Source organism: Dama dama, chromosome 26 (genome assembly GCF_033118175.1).
Source record: "Dama dama isolate Ldn47 chromosome 26, ASM3311817v1, whole genome shotgun sequence".
In the NCBI taxonomy this organism is placed as follows: Eukaryota; Metazoa; Chordata; class Mammalia; order Artiodactyla; family Cervidae; genus Dama; species Dama dama.
Window position 1 is genome coordinate 42,353,671 of NC_083706.1, and position 14,604 is coordinate 42,368,274.

The 14,604-nt window shown below is 42.6% G+C and overlaps 1 protein-coding gene and 1 non-coding gene across 5 annotated transcripts in view; both read left to right on the forward strand.

Moving 5' to 3' along the window:
* Nucleotides 1-14,604, forward strand: part of MTHFD1L (methylenetetrahydrofolate dehydrogenase (NADP+ dependent) 1 like) — a 173,803-nt gene that overhangs the window by 12,707 nt on the left and 146,492 nt on the right. For all 4 annotated transcript variants that reach the window (XM_061130466.1, XM_061130467.1, XM_061130468.1 and 1 more), the window contains exon 7: nucleotides 1,168-1,304. In XM_061130466.1, the coding sequence (XP_060986449.1) occupies nucleotides 1,168-1,304 (137 nt within the window). The remainder of the gene's footprint in view (nucleotides 1-1,167; nucleotides 1,305-14,604) is intronic.
* Nucleotides 458-587, forward strand: LOC133047378 (small nucleolar RNA SNORA70). The gene has a single exon (XR_009690739.1). It is a non-coding gene; the product is annotated as a small nucleolar RNA SNORA70 (small nucleolar RNA).

Below are 14,604 nucleotides of genomic sequence, written 5' to 3' on the forward strand. Positions count from 1 at the left end.
GTCTTTCTCTCCTTTTATGTAAGTGACATAGAAATGAGTAATTTCTTAGTTATCACATTTAATAAGTAAATTATTGCTGAGTCTTTCCTATATTTAAGGACTTTATAACTGAATACATAAAACTTTAACAAACTAAATTTTTCTTTGCACTAGCTTGAGTGAAAAAGAGACCAGTGTCCCTCCCCTATACCCAAACGTGGAATGAGTAAACAAAAATTCTAAAATATATACCAAAGCTTTGTTAGAAGACTAACTTTCAAGATACACCTTTAGGACAACAGTCATTAACCTCAAATCTCTGAGGTAACCCGAATAGATAGTGTCTTTCTATCATATGAATAATTAGGATGATGACTCTACATCACCCCACCATAAAATTTGCACAGAAAGAATAAATGACGGCTTATAGTCATTGTAAGTCTGGTGCCCAGAGGGCCAAGTTTTAAAAGGCTATTTTTTGTAGCCAGTGAAGCTGATGGTGCTATTTTTGCTGGGGAGTCCTGCTGTGGCTGCAAACAGCAGCCTCCTGGGTAGTGTATGAAGCCTGTTGGCTGCATGGTTTGCCCTAAGGGACCTTTAAGTGAAAGTGTCAGTCACTCAGTCCTGTCTGACTCTTCGTGACCCCGTGGACTGTAGCCCGCTGGGCTCCTCTGTCCATAGGATTCTCCAGGCAAGAATACTGGAGTGGATTGCCATTTGGAGAGAGCCGTTTCTAGGGGACATTCATGTCTGACGTGCCGTCCTCAGTCTAGGCTCCAGACAGGGGTGCGTGGTGCCTTTGGAAAGCGCCAGGGTGCAATGGCCAGCGTCCACATTGGCCAGGTCATAATGTCCATCCGCACCAAGCTGCAGAACAAGGAGCAAGTGAAGTTCAAGTTCCCTGGTTGCTGGAAGTGGGGGTTTACTAAGTTTAATGTGGATGAAATTGAAAACTTGGTGGTGGAAAAGCAGCTTGTCCCAGAGAGCTGTGGGGTCGAATATGTCCCTATTCCCAGCCCTCTGGACAAATGGTGGGCCCTGCGCTCCTGAGAGCCCAGACACTGTCCCCTTCTTAACACCCACTGGTAAATCCTAGTTTAAAGGCTTTTTTTCCCCTTGCATAAAAGCTGTATGGGACGAAGACTTTGATGTTTGGATTATAATACTGAATTTTCATTTGGTGGGTAGGTGTCAGCTTAGATGGAAAGAAGATCTTGGTAATAGGAGCCCATGGATCTTTGGAAGCCACCCTACAATGTCTGTTCCAGAGAAAAGGGTCCATGACAATGAGCTCGCAGTGGAAAACACCTCAGCTTCAAGGCAAGGTAAGCATCTTTCATGTTGGAAACGTATCTTCAAATGCTTATATGAGAAAAGGAGGACTGGAAATGCACAGATCAAGTGTTTTAATATAAGAGATTAGAGAAAGAACAGCAGAAAAATCTCAAAGGATGAAAGCAAAGAACAGAGATTTCTATTGCAAAGCCAAATTGGTTCTTGGAAAAGTCTAGTAATATAGACACATCACTAGCCAAAATGATTGAGACAAAAAAAGAACACCAGCAATGTTAGGAATGAACAAGGATACATAAACACAGAAGCAAAAACTTTTTTTTAAAAAAGGTGAGTATGAGCAACTTTATGCTGATAAATCTGAAAACTTGTAAAAATGGATTCACATAAAGTTGAATAGTATATAACGATGAAGACACTGAATCAGTCTAGCAGACAAAAGTCAAACAAGCAGACAAAAAGACAACAGTTTTATAAATGAGCTACCACAGTAAAAAAAAAAAACAGGAGAAGACAACATTTCGAAACTCATGAGTTCCCAATGCAGACAAGATGCTAATGGACAATTACAGGCCAATTTCACCTGTGAACATAGATGAAGTTACCACTGGCAAAATAGAAAATAAAATCCAGGTTGAGGTTATCATGAGATTTTAAAGAGGGTTAACATCTATCAAAATGTCTTAATGTAATTCATTACATTATCAGATTAAAATCTATACTTTCACCATAGTAGACACAGAAAAGTTATTAGATAAATCCTAATATTCATTGTGAGATTTTTCTAAAAAGTCATCTTAGACTAGGAATTTAAAGAAATTCTTTAATCAGATAAAATGCCTATAAAAACTGAGAGTGAAAATATCATTTAACAGTGAAATATGAAAAACTTTTGGGGGGGACTGCACTGCACAACTTGTTATTAATAGTTATTAGTTCTCTGACCAGAAATCAAAACCAGCAGTGGAAGCACCAAGTCCTAACAACTGAACCACCAGAGAATTCCCTAGAAACATTTCTTTTTTTAATTAGGAAAGACAAGGGTGCCTGTTATCAGTACTCCTCATTGGCATTGTGTGGGAATTCCTAGACAATGCAGTAATATGAAAAAAGAAAAGAAAAAGATGATTGGAAAGGAAAACACAAAATGTCATCAATCCTGAGTAATAAACTTATGTAAAAAGTACAGAAGACTCTATCAAGATATCAGAATTACTTCACACATACAAAAAGCCCCCAGATATCAGAATTACTAAGAGTTCTTCTGGGTTCTTGGATACAAGATCAACAGGCAAAAGCTAATTGCATTTCTAAGCACCACCCCCCACAGTTATAAAATTAATTTTTAAAGAAATACAACATATGATAACAATGAGAATATAAGGTACCTAGGAATATATTTAACAAAAGTTATTTCTGACCTTTTAAAAGAAATCATATAATTTTTATAAAAGCCATTAAGAAGACCCAGTTAAAGCAGATATACCATTTCATGGATTAGAAGACTCACTCTCTTAAGGATATTGATACTGATTCTCTCCCAAATTAATCTCTACATTTGAATTAAAGTCCTGACATAATATTATTTTGTAGAATTTGCCAAATTGATTCTAAAATTTACATGGGAGAACAGGACAAAAACAAGGCAATTTTGAAGAAACATAGGGCTATAAATATCAATAAGAATTTTTTAAAATTATTCATTGAAATAAGGCAAGTTGCAGAAGGATGTATTTCATCTAACCCCATTTGTATAAGATTTAAAGTCAATACCATCTATACATTTTTAGAGCTGCATACATATAAAGGAAAAGAATAAGGAAATGAGCAGAAACTGAACCAATTCAGGAAAACCACGATGGGACAAACATGTGGATGTAGATGGAGAAGACATTCGGGGACCTTCGCTTGTGTTGGTCATACCTTTTCTTAAACCGGGCAATGGGCAGGGTATCAAGGTGTAAAAGAATTGTAATTCACTGAAATAGTTTGAAATAGTTTCTTAAAGTTTTTGAAATAGTTTCATAAAGTTTTTAATTTCAAAAACTGACTATGCATTTCACAAATGTCAAGCAAAGTGATTTTACATTAAAAGTGCATTAAGCACAATAAATTACCAAAATCTGAAAATACATGTTCCTCACTTTGCAGCGTGAGGATGGAGACTAGCAAATTGTAGTCCTGCCCTGGGGACCAAGGCAAATGGACTGGGGTTTGTAATGTTTGAATGGCAAGCGGATCTGTTATACCTTGTTCTTTCTTGTTTGGAAACAGTCCTGGAACATGATCTTGCAATTACTATGTGATTTTTTTAGTGGTCACCACATGGTGGCAGGCTATTCAAGAAAATTCAGGGACAGTGTTTTGTACTCTGAAGCCCAGAATTTTGGCTTGGGACGCTTAGTGGAAGAGGATAGTAAACTTGCCCTGAACTGAAAGCTGTGACGAAAAAGAGAAAAATGCCTTCATTGGCAATTCAGTGTTTTCACAGCTGCCACAGATAGTTTTGCTAGTTGTATCTGTATTTTGGAAAAACAAAGATATCTTTCAAAGTACTTTTTTATTATGGAAATAAATCACCTTGACTATTTGGATGAAGCTCATTCTAACTTTGAGAACCATGATTGCAAGGCTTTACTCTCTTGAGAATCTAGAAACTGGGCAACATTCTGATTTCCCTGTATCTATGGAGGTTCTCTTTAAAAGCTGACATTGCACGGACTTTTTTTTTTTTTTACCTTAAGTCCTTGGTACTTATAGCAGTTCCACTGTGAATCTTAGAGACTGGCAACTTTTATTGCTTTTATTGTTTCAACTTTATAGCCAAAAATATGGCAAGAGAGATTACAGGCTTTTCATTGTTTTTGTTTAGTCGAGAAGTCTTGTCTGACTCTTTGTGACCCCGTGTACTATAGCAAGCCAGGCTTCCCTATATCCTGGAGCTTGCTCAAACTCATATCCACTGAGTCCGTGATGCCATCCAACTGTCTCATCCTCTGTCACCCTCTTCTCCTTTTGCCTTTAATCGTTCCCAGCATCAGGGTCTTTTCCAGTGACTCGCTTCTACATATCAGGTGGCCAAAGTATTGGAGCTTCAGCTTCAGCATCAGTCCTTCCAATGAGTATTAAGGGTTGATTTCCTTTAGGATTGACTGGTTTGATCTCCTTGCAGTCCAAGGGACTCTCCAACGCCACAGTTCAACAGCATGCATTCTTCAGCGCTCAACCTTCTTTATGGTTCAACTGTCACGTACATGACTACTGGAACAACCATAACTTTAACTATACAGACCTTTGTCGACAAAGTAATGTCTCTGCTTTTTAATACTCAGTCTAAGTTTAATACTCAGTCTAAGTCTAAGAATAGCTTTTATTCCAAGGAGCAAGCGTCTTTTATTTTCGTGGCTGCAGTTAACCATCCACAGTGCCTTTGGAGCCAAGAAAATAAACTCTGCCATTGTTTCCACTTTTTCCCTTTCTATATGCCATGAAATGATGTGACTGGATGCCATGATCTTAGTTTTTTGAACATTGAGTTCTCAGCTAGCTTTTTCACTCTCCTCATCAAGAGGCTCTTTAGGTCCTCTTCACTTTCTACCGTTAGGGTGGTATCATCTGCATATTTCTCCTGGCTGTCTTGATTCCAGCTTGTGGTTCATCCAGCCCGGCATTTCACATGATGTACTATGCATAGAAGTTAAATATTTAAGCTAGGTGACAATATACGCCTCGCTGTACTCTCTTCCCAATTTTGAACCAGTCCATTGTTCCATGTCTGGTTCTAACAGTTGCTTTTTGACCTGCATACAGGTTTCTCAGGAGGCAGGTAAGTGGTCTGGTATTCTTTTGAAGAATTTTCCACAGTTTGTTATGATCCACACAGTCAAAGGCTTTAGTGTAGTCAGTGAAGCAGAAATAGAGGGTTTTCTGGCATTCTCTTGCTTTTTCTGTGATCCAGTGGACGTTGGCAATTTGATCTCTGCCAAAGCTTCCTCTGACTTTTCTAAATCCAGCTTCTACATCTAGAAGTTCTTGGTTCATGTACTGAAGCCTAGCTTGAAGGATTTTGAGATCTTGCTAGCATCTGAGATGCTGTATGGTAGTTTGAACCCTCTTTGCCCTTCTTTGGGATTGGAATGAAAACTGACCTTTTCCAATCCTGTGACCACTGCTGAACTCTCCCATAATTGTCCTTAAACTTTATTTGTCCCCCTCTACATGGTCCACTTACACATAGCAGGCTCCCCTCGCACCACGGAATAAGGGCTGTTTCTTTCCTTTCTTTGTGCTAGCAGCTAGCACTGCACTTGTCACTCACCTCCCGCTGGTATACCTCCATGCTTTTGCCTGACATCTGACTTTTCACTAATCCCATATTTTGGACTCCCTTGGTGGCTCAGATTGTAAAGAATCCACCTACAGTGAGGGAGACCTGGGTTCCATCCCTAGGTTGGGAGGATCCCCTGGGAAAGGAAATGGCTACCCACTCCAGTAGTCTGGCCTGGAGGATTCCATGGACAGAGGAGCCTGGCAGACTACAGTCCATGGGGTAGCAAACAGTCAGACATAACTGAGCGCCTTTGATTTCACTTCATTCATTCCTATATTTTATTTCTAAAACACAGGCCATTGCCAGGCCTGGATTCAGAGGGTCATTAGGCCCTCTGCAGACCGTGGTGATAGCAACTGATAATGGTGCAAAGAATATCCAGACACAGATTAGTGTCCTGGGAGACCTGAATGGGACAGGCTGTGTCCACCCTTATCGCACACCCTGAAAGCCTTCACTGAAAAACACTGAAAGTATATGTTTAACAGTAGATTGGTGTTTGTTTTTTAATGCCATCAACAATGTATTTTAAGATTATAGTGCATTGTACGTACATTTAAAAATGGCCCATTTAACTTATCATTATGAACAGTGACAAGTATCAGAGGGAGAAAAGAACAAGCAAAGGATTATGGCTGTGAGGTCACGTGATGTTTTCTTTGAAAAGCGTTTCTTTCCTGCCTGTTTATCCCTGACATGGGACAGGACGCCCTGTTGGCCATCTGGTGGGGGATTTCGAAAACCAGAGGGATGAGGGTTTTAGGGATAAGGTGGTGACTGTTACACTGGAGCCCTCCAAATCTACATGTAGCACCTCCAAATCTACATGTAGCCTTCCAAATTTGGGATGACCTCGAAGCAGTCATGACCTGCTGCAACCAGTAGGAACGCTTGGGATAAAATTTGTGTTCTCGGGAAGTAGTATAACAGGTTTTGGTGCAAACAGCTGTGGATTGAAGCCTTCATTGTTGTTTAACTTCTCTGAGCCTGTCTCCTCATGTGTAGAATGGGGATCTTAATACTCCCTGCCTCTCGGGGCTGCTGTGAGGATTCAGTGATCCCGCCAGTTTGCTTAGCACAGGACTTGGCACCTGTTAACATCCCCAGTAATAGCTTGGCTGCGGCAGATGGTGAGTCAGGAAGGTCACTGGCAAGTTTCACCCTACAGATGTGCAGTTGATCCTTGACGTGGAAGTGGAAAGGCCAGTGCGTCAATCGCTTGTAAGGAGGTAATAAAAATGTAGGACCCAGGGTTCCTTATTTGAAGCCTGGCACACATGCTTCCAATGTATGGCTGGGTATAAGGAGAGTCCGTCTGTCTGTGAGGTCTCCCAACAATACATGGAGGCCAAGGAAACCAAATCAAAAACAAAACTAAGAGACAGTGTCCCCGAGAGAGTGTGTCCAGCTTTGGCCAGTCCAGGCCCACTATCTGGTCCTCAACTCCGTGGCTATGGACCTCTTCCTTCCCTGATGCCTGTGTCCTCTCAGAAGCCACTTCACATCAGGTCGCGTCTCCTGGGAATTCCTGGTTTACTGATCACTCTTTCTAGGAATAGTATTCCTTCCTGCGATTTTGAGGGATACTTACATCTAGTTAGTTAAATAGAGATGGATTTCATCTCTATCAACAACCCGACAATCAAAGGATAGTCTGAATACCGTTGTTGTTCAGTCGCTCAGTTATGTCTGACTCTGCAACCCCTTGGACTGCAGCATGCCAGGCTTCCCTATCCTTCACTATCTCCTAGAGTTTGCTCAAACTCATGTCTGTTGAATCAGTGATGCCATCCAGTCATCTCATCCTCTGTTGCCCCCTTCTTCTCTTGCCCTCCATCTTTCCCAGCCTCAGGGTCTTTTCCAGTGAGTCAGCTCTGCACATCAGGTGGCCAAAGTATTGGAAGTTCAGTTTCAGCATCAGTCGTTCCAGTGAATATTCAGGGTTGACTTCCTTTAAGATGGACTGGTTTGATCTCCTTGCTTTGCATACTGATTACATATAAAACTTTTGTGGACTCAGAACGTGAGGGATTGAGATTTGCCTTTTTAGAGCACTACACAAAACAGAGTGGGCTCCTGTATTTGGAAGCTATAGTTTATGCCTTTCTGAGTGTATCATTGACAATTAAGAATAAATTTTCTGCTTCATTCTGGAGCATCACTCTTGGGCTTTGAGATGCATTCTGCATTTACATGGTGGGAGGAGAGGAATGTCTGGGCATTGGTCCAGATTACCCGCACTCTATAGAGCATCAGCTGTTGGTGAGTTAAAGCATTGGGTGTGACATTTTTGGTTTGAGCTAAGGAATTGCCCTCCTTCCTGCACCCAGACGTAGGCCTTTTACTCAGCTCCTCAGGACCCTGGAGTGAAATGACACCCCGATGTAGGAGGGGACAGCCATCTGCCCTGTGAGAACTGGCCTACATTTAGAGATGCCCTCTTTCTCACCCCGGGGAGTTCACCCTGATGCTAGAAGGAAATGTTCTGTATTGAGTATTTGTGAGACGGAGTGGTTCCTCTCTCCAGGATAGGGAGGCTGGCTGGCACCTCAGGGCTGTGCTCTCCACCCTCCACACACACGCGCACATGCACACACACACACACACAGGCACGTGCATGCGCGCGCGCGCACACACACACACACACACACCCCGTACACTCTGCTGGCTGAAAAGCCTCTTCTGACACAGCTGGAGGAGGATGGCAAAACGGCCTCCAGCTGCAATGAATCGGGTCAGTCCCAGCTGTGTGTATAAGAAATAACCCAGAAAAAAGAGAGCCATTTTATTTTGTTTTTCTCAGAGTATCTTGTTTCTCCTTCTGAGCAGATTGTCAAAATTAGCCCTAACAGTAAAGGGAAAAATATAGGTCTTTCACACTTGAAGGATCAAAGTAGGCCAAGTGTTTTCAGCAAAAGTTAATTTTTCAGAGTCATTTTCCACTTTAAATTCAGTACATCGCATGCCTTACAAAAGGCTTTAAAAAGTGAATTGGGAAAAAAAAAAAAGTGAATTGGGAAATTCTAAATATATGCGTATTATACATAGGAGAGCTTGAAAAAATACTCTTTTCCCAAGATTGGTGGGGAAATGTTAGCTTTTAAACTGGACTAGATTAGCCATTTACATGAGTGCTTTTTCTTTTTTCTATACCTTTTTTTAATACAACTTTTAATGCATTTGTCTTAAATCAGGTAGGAAATTACAACTGTAGTTTCAAACCAAAAATACAACAATACTGGCTTTTCTGGAAATCTGTATTTCCTCACACGGCTTGGAGTTAACTAACTAGTGTCTCTCCACTTCTTGTAGAGCAGGTGTAATGGCAATGAACTCCGACTTTTTTAATATGCAAATGTTTAACATGCAAATTCCTTTTTTTTTCCTTTTCTTGGCTACGCTTCATGGCATGTGGGAATCTTTCTGGAACCCCTGCTCCCTGTAGTGGAATCGTAACCACTGGATCACCAGGGAAGTCCCCCTCTTTTTTTTTTTTTTTTTTTTGAAGTTCAGGTTTGCTGGATATAGAATTCTCAGTTGACAGATCTTTTTTTTCTTCCAGCACTTTAAACCAGTAACATATGGTAATGGCAGTAAGGACATCGAATAACCTTTGAGTTAGGGGTTACAGTGAACCAGGATTGTCATTCACTCATGTTGCCTTGTTGATTCTGTAGCCATCCTATTAGGCTGGACTCCCACTCTTCCCATATCACAGATAGGAAACTGAGGCTCAGAGAAGTAAAGAGACTGAGCAAGTATATATAATTTTAAAACATTAGCAGTGGCAGTACAACCAGCATTTTTAGCCATTATCTCATGTCAGCTCTTATTCCAGATAGTCACAAAACCCAATCTTTAAAAGGACCTTCCATGTTTAATATTTATTTAAATACCCCACAGCATAAGGGAACTTCATTCCCCAACCAGCAATCAGACCTGTGTGCCCTCTGCTTTGGAAGTATAGAGTCTTAACCACTGGACCACCAGAGAAATTTTCTAATGTCTAATAATCTTTGAAACCCCAAAGTATCCAACAGCGTGGGCTGGGGAACATCAGAGGGACCAAGGTCCAAGACATTTGACTTGGGTTGAGTCCACCATTTTTTTATCCCCACTCTTACTAATCCCACAGACACCTTCCTAAGAAAAAGGAGCCATTTCTTGCATGAGCTTTGAGCTTGTCACCACCCCTGCAGGCTCACTCTCCAGGGGGGATGTGTCTACCCTTCCAAGAGGGCAGGGTGGGGACCACCCTGGGCAGTTGTGTGGATTCGCAGTCCAGCCTCATTGATGTGAGTCCCTCCCCTGACCCTAGCCCTGTGTAATGGGTGAGTGGAGGAGACACCACTGACCCCAGGGCGCCCCAGATCTTGTGCCAAGTAAATACTGAGGCTATTGAGTAACGTGTGATGAAGTGACCTGGATAATGTAGGCCCCTGAATTTCTCTGTTTTCACTATTAATGGATTGAAAAACACCTTTGGATGTCAGCTTCCTTTCTTCTCACTCTTGCTTCTGCCTGATCATTGCGTTACTTATTAACACCACAGAAGAAGGTGAATAGAACTTTTGAAAAGCCCCCAAATCAGGCCATTTATATTTAGCAATGTTGAGAAAAGGATCAGTGAGAGAATCTATTGAAACTTGGCATGAGATCCGGAGGGGGCGTGTAAAGTCTCAGATGGTTCAAGGCGTGTATTGCACAAAAGGACAAGGGCTCCAGGCTGTGTCTCTGCAGGGAACAGGCCAGTGGCTTCACCTCCTGTCCACCTGTGGATCGTCCTTGCTTGCCTGTCCACACCATCAGCAGAGCCTGGCTCCATGTTTAACTCTTCCAGTGGAAATGCTTCCTAAGGGTGTAGAATTAGAATACTCCAATGGGGAGGCCTCTGCACAGTCTATGAGTCTTCCCAAGTGGCACTAGTGGTAAAGAACCCACCTGCCAATGCAGGAGATTTAAGAGACTTGGGTTCGATCCCTGGGTTGGGAAGATCCCCTGGAGGAGGACATGGCAACCCACTCCAGTATTCTTGCCTGGAGAATCCCATGGACAGAGGAGCCCCGAGGGCCACAGTCTATAGAGTCGCAAAGAGTAGGACACAACTGAGACGACTTAGCACGCATGCACACAGTTAGTCTATAAGGATAGAACACCTTACATTTGTGTACAGATTTCATTTTTCAAAGCCTTTTCATGTATTTTTTTATTAGCGTTACACCCTGAAAATACGGTGTTATGTGCAGTGCCTTGACCCTGGTCATCGATGACAAGAGCACAGCCTGGACTTGAATCCAGGTCTTGAAACCCCCTCCCGGCTGGCTCTTCCCTTCTTCACTTCTCAGAGGAGGCAGCTGAGCAGAGAGTTACTCCAGGGAAGTGGCATGCATGAATCTGTTAATGTGCATCCCAGGGTTCAGAATCAGAAAGCACAAGTGTGGCAGGAAATGCAATGCTGAATTACCCACTGTTAATGCATGTTTGCATTAACAACACAGGATAAGCATAGATCACAAGGCTCTTCTGCCTCTGAATCGAGGCTCACTTCCTGTGGATCTGGGAACCATAACTTGATCTCTTACACATATTTGTGCTACATGCTTCTGTGTCTCTATCATATTAGATTATCTTTCATCACAAATACATACACACAGGTGTGAGCACACACTCTCTCTTTCTCAGCCTTACTTTTTAGTTTTATTTCTTCCTAGGGTGTGAGAAAGGGAATTTTTCTGGATGAATCCTTCAAAGTATGTCCACTGCTGGATTTGAGGTTGCGTTTTCCTTTTATCATCCATCATAATTTATGTGAGAATCAAGTAAACTTGAAGAGGGATTAACTGTCTTTTCTATCATTTGGGACACAACTGACTGTCTTTGATACTCTCTTCTCATATGTTGAGCAGTAAGTATGTTAAATGATAAGGTAAGACATGCATTTTTGAGAAAAAGGAAGGTTATTTATTAACCCTTTGGGGTTTGACCCCAGGGTCGGGAAGATCCCCTGGAGGCGGAAATGGCAACCCACTCCAGTGTTCTTGCCAGGGAAATCCCATAGATAAAGGAGCCTGGCAGGCTACAGTCCATGGGGTTGCAAAGGGTTGATCAAGATTGAGCCTGCAAGCACACAGCTGCTCACTGGCTCAGTGACATCTCCATAGGGACGGAACACACTGGACTCAAAGGGCAGATTTTGCCCAGGCATGGTTGCTTATGCTCACTTCTATAATAAAGTCACTGAAGGGTTGCTAATTGCTTTTAGCTTGCTTAGCCATTGGGCATCATTTGGAACTGGTCGACAACACCCTTTCCCCTTAGGCTGCTTGAGACAACCCAGGTCTCCTCCCCTGACTCCTGGGTCTGGAAGACCAGTCATGGCCAGAGTCATGTCATTTCTTCCTCTTCCCTTGTCATTTAAGATGAGTTCTGAGGGATGCCTTAGACACCTTTTTCTTCCCGTTCTACCTGTTTCCCTCAGAGATCTTATCCAAGCCTCAGCATTTAGCTATATCTCTGATGCTGGCAAATCCCACCCTGCGTCCCCATCCTCCTTTCCTTTCTCGGTTCTAGGCATCCTGTTTCCTACAGAGGTGTCCTCTGCCTGCTGCTTGTCCCATGCTTTCCCTCTCAGCTCCCCCAACCCTTCTCAATCCAGCCTCCAGTGTCGTCGTCCTAAAACACAGCTGATGGAGCAAGGGCAGCCCGGGAAGCCCAGTCTGACAGCTGCTTATCTGTTATCAAGAAAAGGCCAGCAAATCCAGGAACTCGGCCTTTATTGAAAGAAAATGACTTTTCATAAAAAAGAAAAACACCTCACTCTTGTTAGGACTTTGTCATGAGACAGCCACAGGGCCTCCAGGCCCCAATGAGATTTCACAGACACCCTCTGTCATCACAGAACACTGTGAAGACTCTTGTGCAGAACATGTGCTCTATAAAGCCTCTCAACCGGCTCGCACTAACCGCAGAGTGTCCCAGTTCATTGAAAGTGAAAGAACAAGGGCCAGATCACCGCCCACCCTCCCTCCCTGGGGACCCCTCCTTCCCTGGGGACCCCACCCTATGCTTAACTGTGACAGCTGCCGGGCCATTGCAAGGGGACTGCCGGATGTTACACATTAACTGGTTTTTTTAAGTATTTTACCAACTGTATGGGCAAAATACGTAGAAATAGAGTGTTTCTTTTCCATAGTTCAGTGGTTTGTCCTGCCTCTTCATCGGGAAGACCCTAACTCTCAAATCTTGTAGTCCGGGATCTTTATTTTCTGATCCTCAGCAGCCTCAGTGTCTGCCCCAAGTGGAGATGACAGGTGAATGAATACGTTCACTGAAATCCTGGGTCTCTTTCATTCTCTCCATCAGTGTAAATTCAGGAGCATGTCATTGGCTGGAGAGAGCCCCAGCTGATTTTTTCAGAAGTGATGTTCTTCATTTTGATTTGTTTACAGAACTCTGTCTATAACATTTGCAGGATGTAGAAGCAGGTTTGTTAGGTCTCAGGTAGTTCAATCATGATTCTTCTTTTAAAACCTATCCCAGCTTTCTGTATGCATACAAACCCCATACCTGAGGTTCATATATGCCCTTTCAAAATCGTTGATAGCAGAAGATAAATTCCTGTCTGCTGGCCAGGAATGTGAGGCTGTCTTTCCTGTAGTTTCCATTTTAAAAATGCATTTCCTTTGCTAAGTACGAAACTATGGTGTTCCTTATAACATTGCGAGTCCTCTCTCTCCTATCCATCCTCTATCTCCCGCTCCATATTCTGAGACTTCTCACCCCTACTCCCAGCCCCCAAAAAGAAAAACTTCAAGAAAAATAGTTTTCGTGGTATCTAAACCCTCTAGCATTCCCACATGCTCCACACTAAATGCCTGCATATCTGTTTCTGGCGATTGTTTTAACATTTGGTCTTCCGCCTGGGGAGTGGGCGGTACACTCTAAGCTGCTTCCACTCAGGCCTCAGCAGAGAAGGCAATATTTTGTTATGAGTAAAGTTTCAAGCCAGGCTTTGGCCAAGGTCCTTCCCATTAGGGAGGAAGAAAGTAGAAACAGCCAGTGAGATGATAATTCTCCTTGAATTGTAGCTCATTAAAAAAAAAAACCTTGCCTGGGCCTCCGTGGCTTATTTATTGATGTAAGCATCTAGCACTTTTCCTTTCCAGAAAGAATTAGCATCTCCATTGCAATCATGACTGTGGGAGGAGATTTTTGTCTTTTCTCTGGGGATTGTCTTCCAGTTGCATATTCGCACAGCCCGCTTTCGAGCTGAGTCTAGGTACGCATTTAAGGGGTCGGAATGAGATTTTTGAGATTTATAGGTAATGAAAAGAACAGGTTGTACTGAAGATACCACGTGTAGGAACTAAGCGCTCTTAGGGGACTCGAGTGAACCTGTGATCCTTACTTTTTCCAAAATGAGCATTGCAGTCTTGTCCATATTTAACTCCTTTTCTGTAGATAGTTTAACGTGTTCTGTGTTTGCCTCCGTTGAACGTGGAAATGGTGTTTCTTATCTGCTGATCACTTACAACAGGTGTTAAACAATTTGTCTTACTCTCGAGTCTTACTATGGTTGACTGTCTACAGTGGTTAAGGGACTCGTATATTTTCTTGTTGCTGCTTAGTCGCTCAGTTTCGTCCAACTCTCTGCGGCCCTGTGGACTGTAGCCCGCCAGGCTCCTTTGTCCATGAAATTTTCCAGGCAAGTATTTTGGAGCAGGTTGCCATTTCCTACTCCAAGGGACCTTCCTGATCCAGGGATCAAACCTGCGTCTCTTGTATCTCCTGCATTGGCAAGCAGATTCTGTACCACTAGCGCCACCTAGGGATCCTACATGTTTTCTTATCAGACATTTAAAATCCTCTTTCCTTAAGGACACATTTTTCCCCTAAAAATAAAAGCACCTACAAGTCTAGCTGCTTTTCAGCTCTATCTGTTGAGAACCCATGTGACCATAACGCACTCAGTCCAGTTCAGTGGCTCAGTCATGTCTGACTTT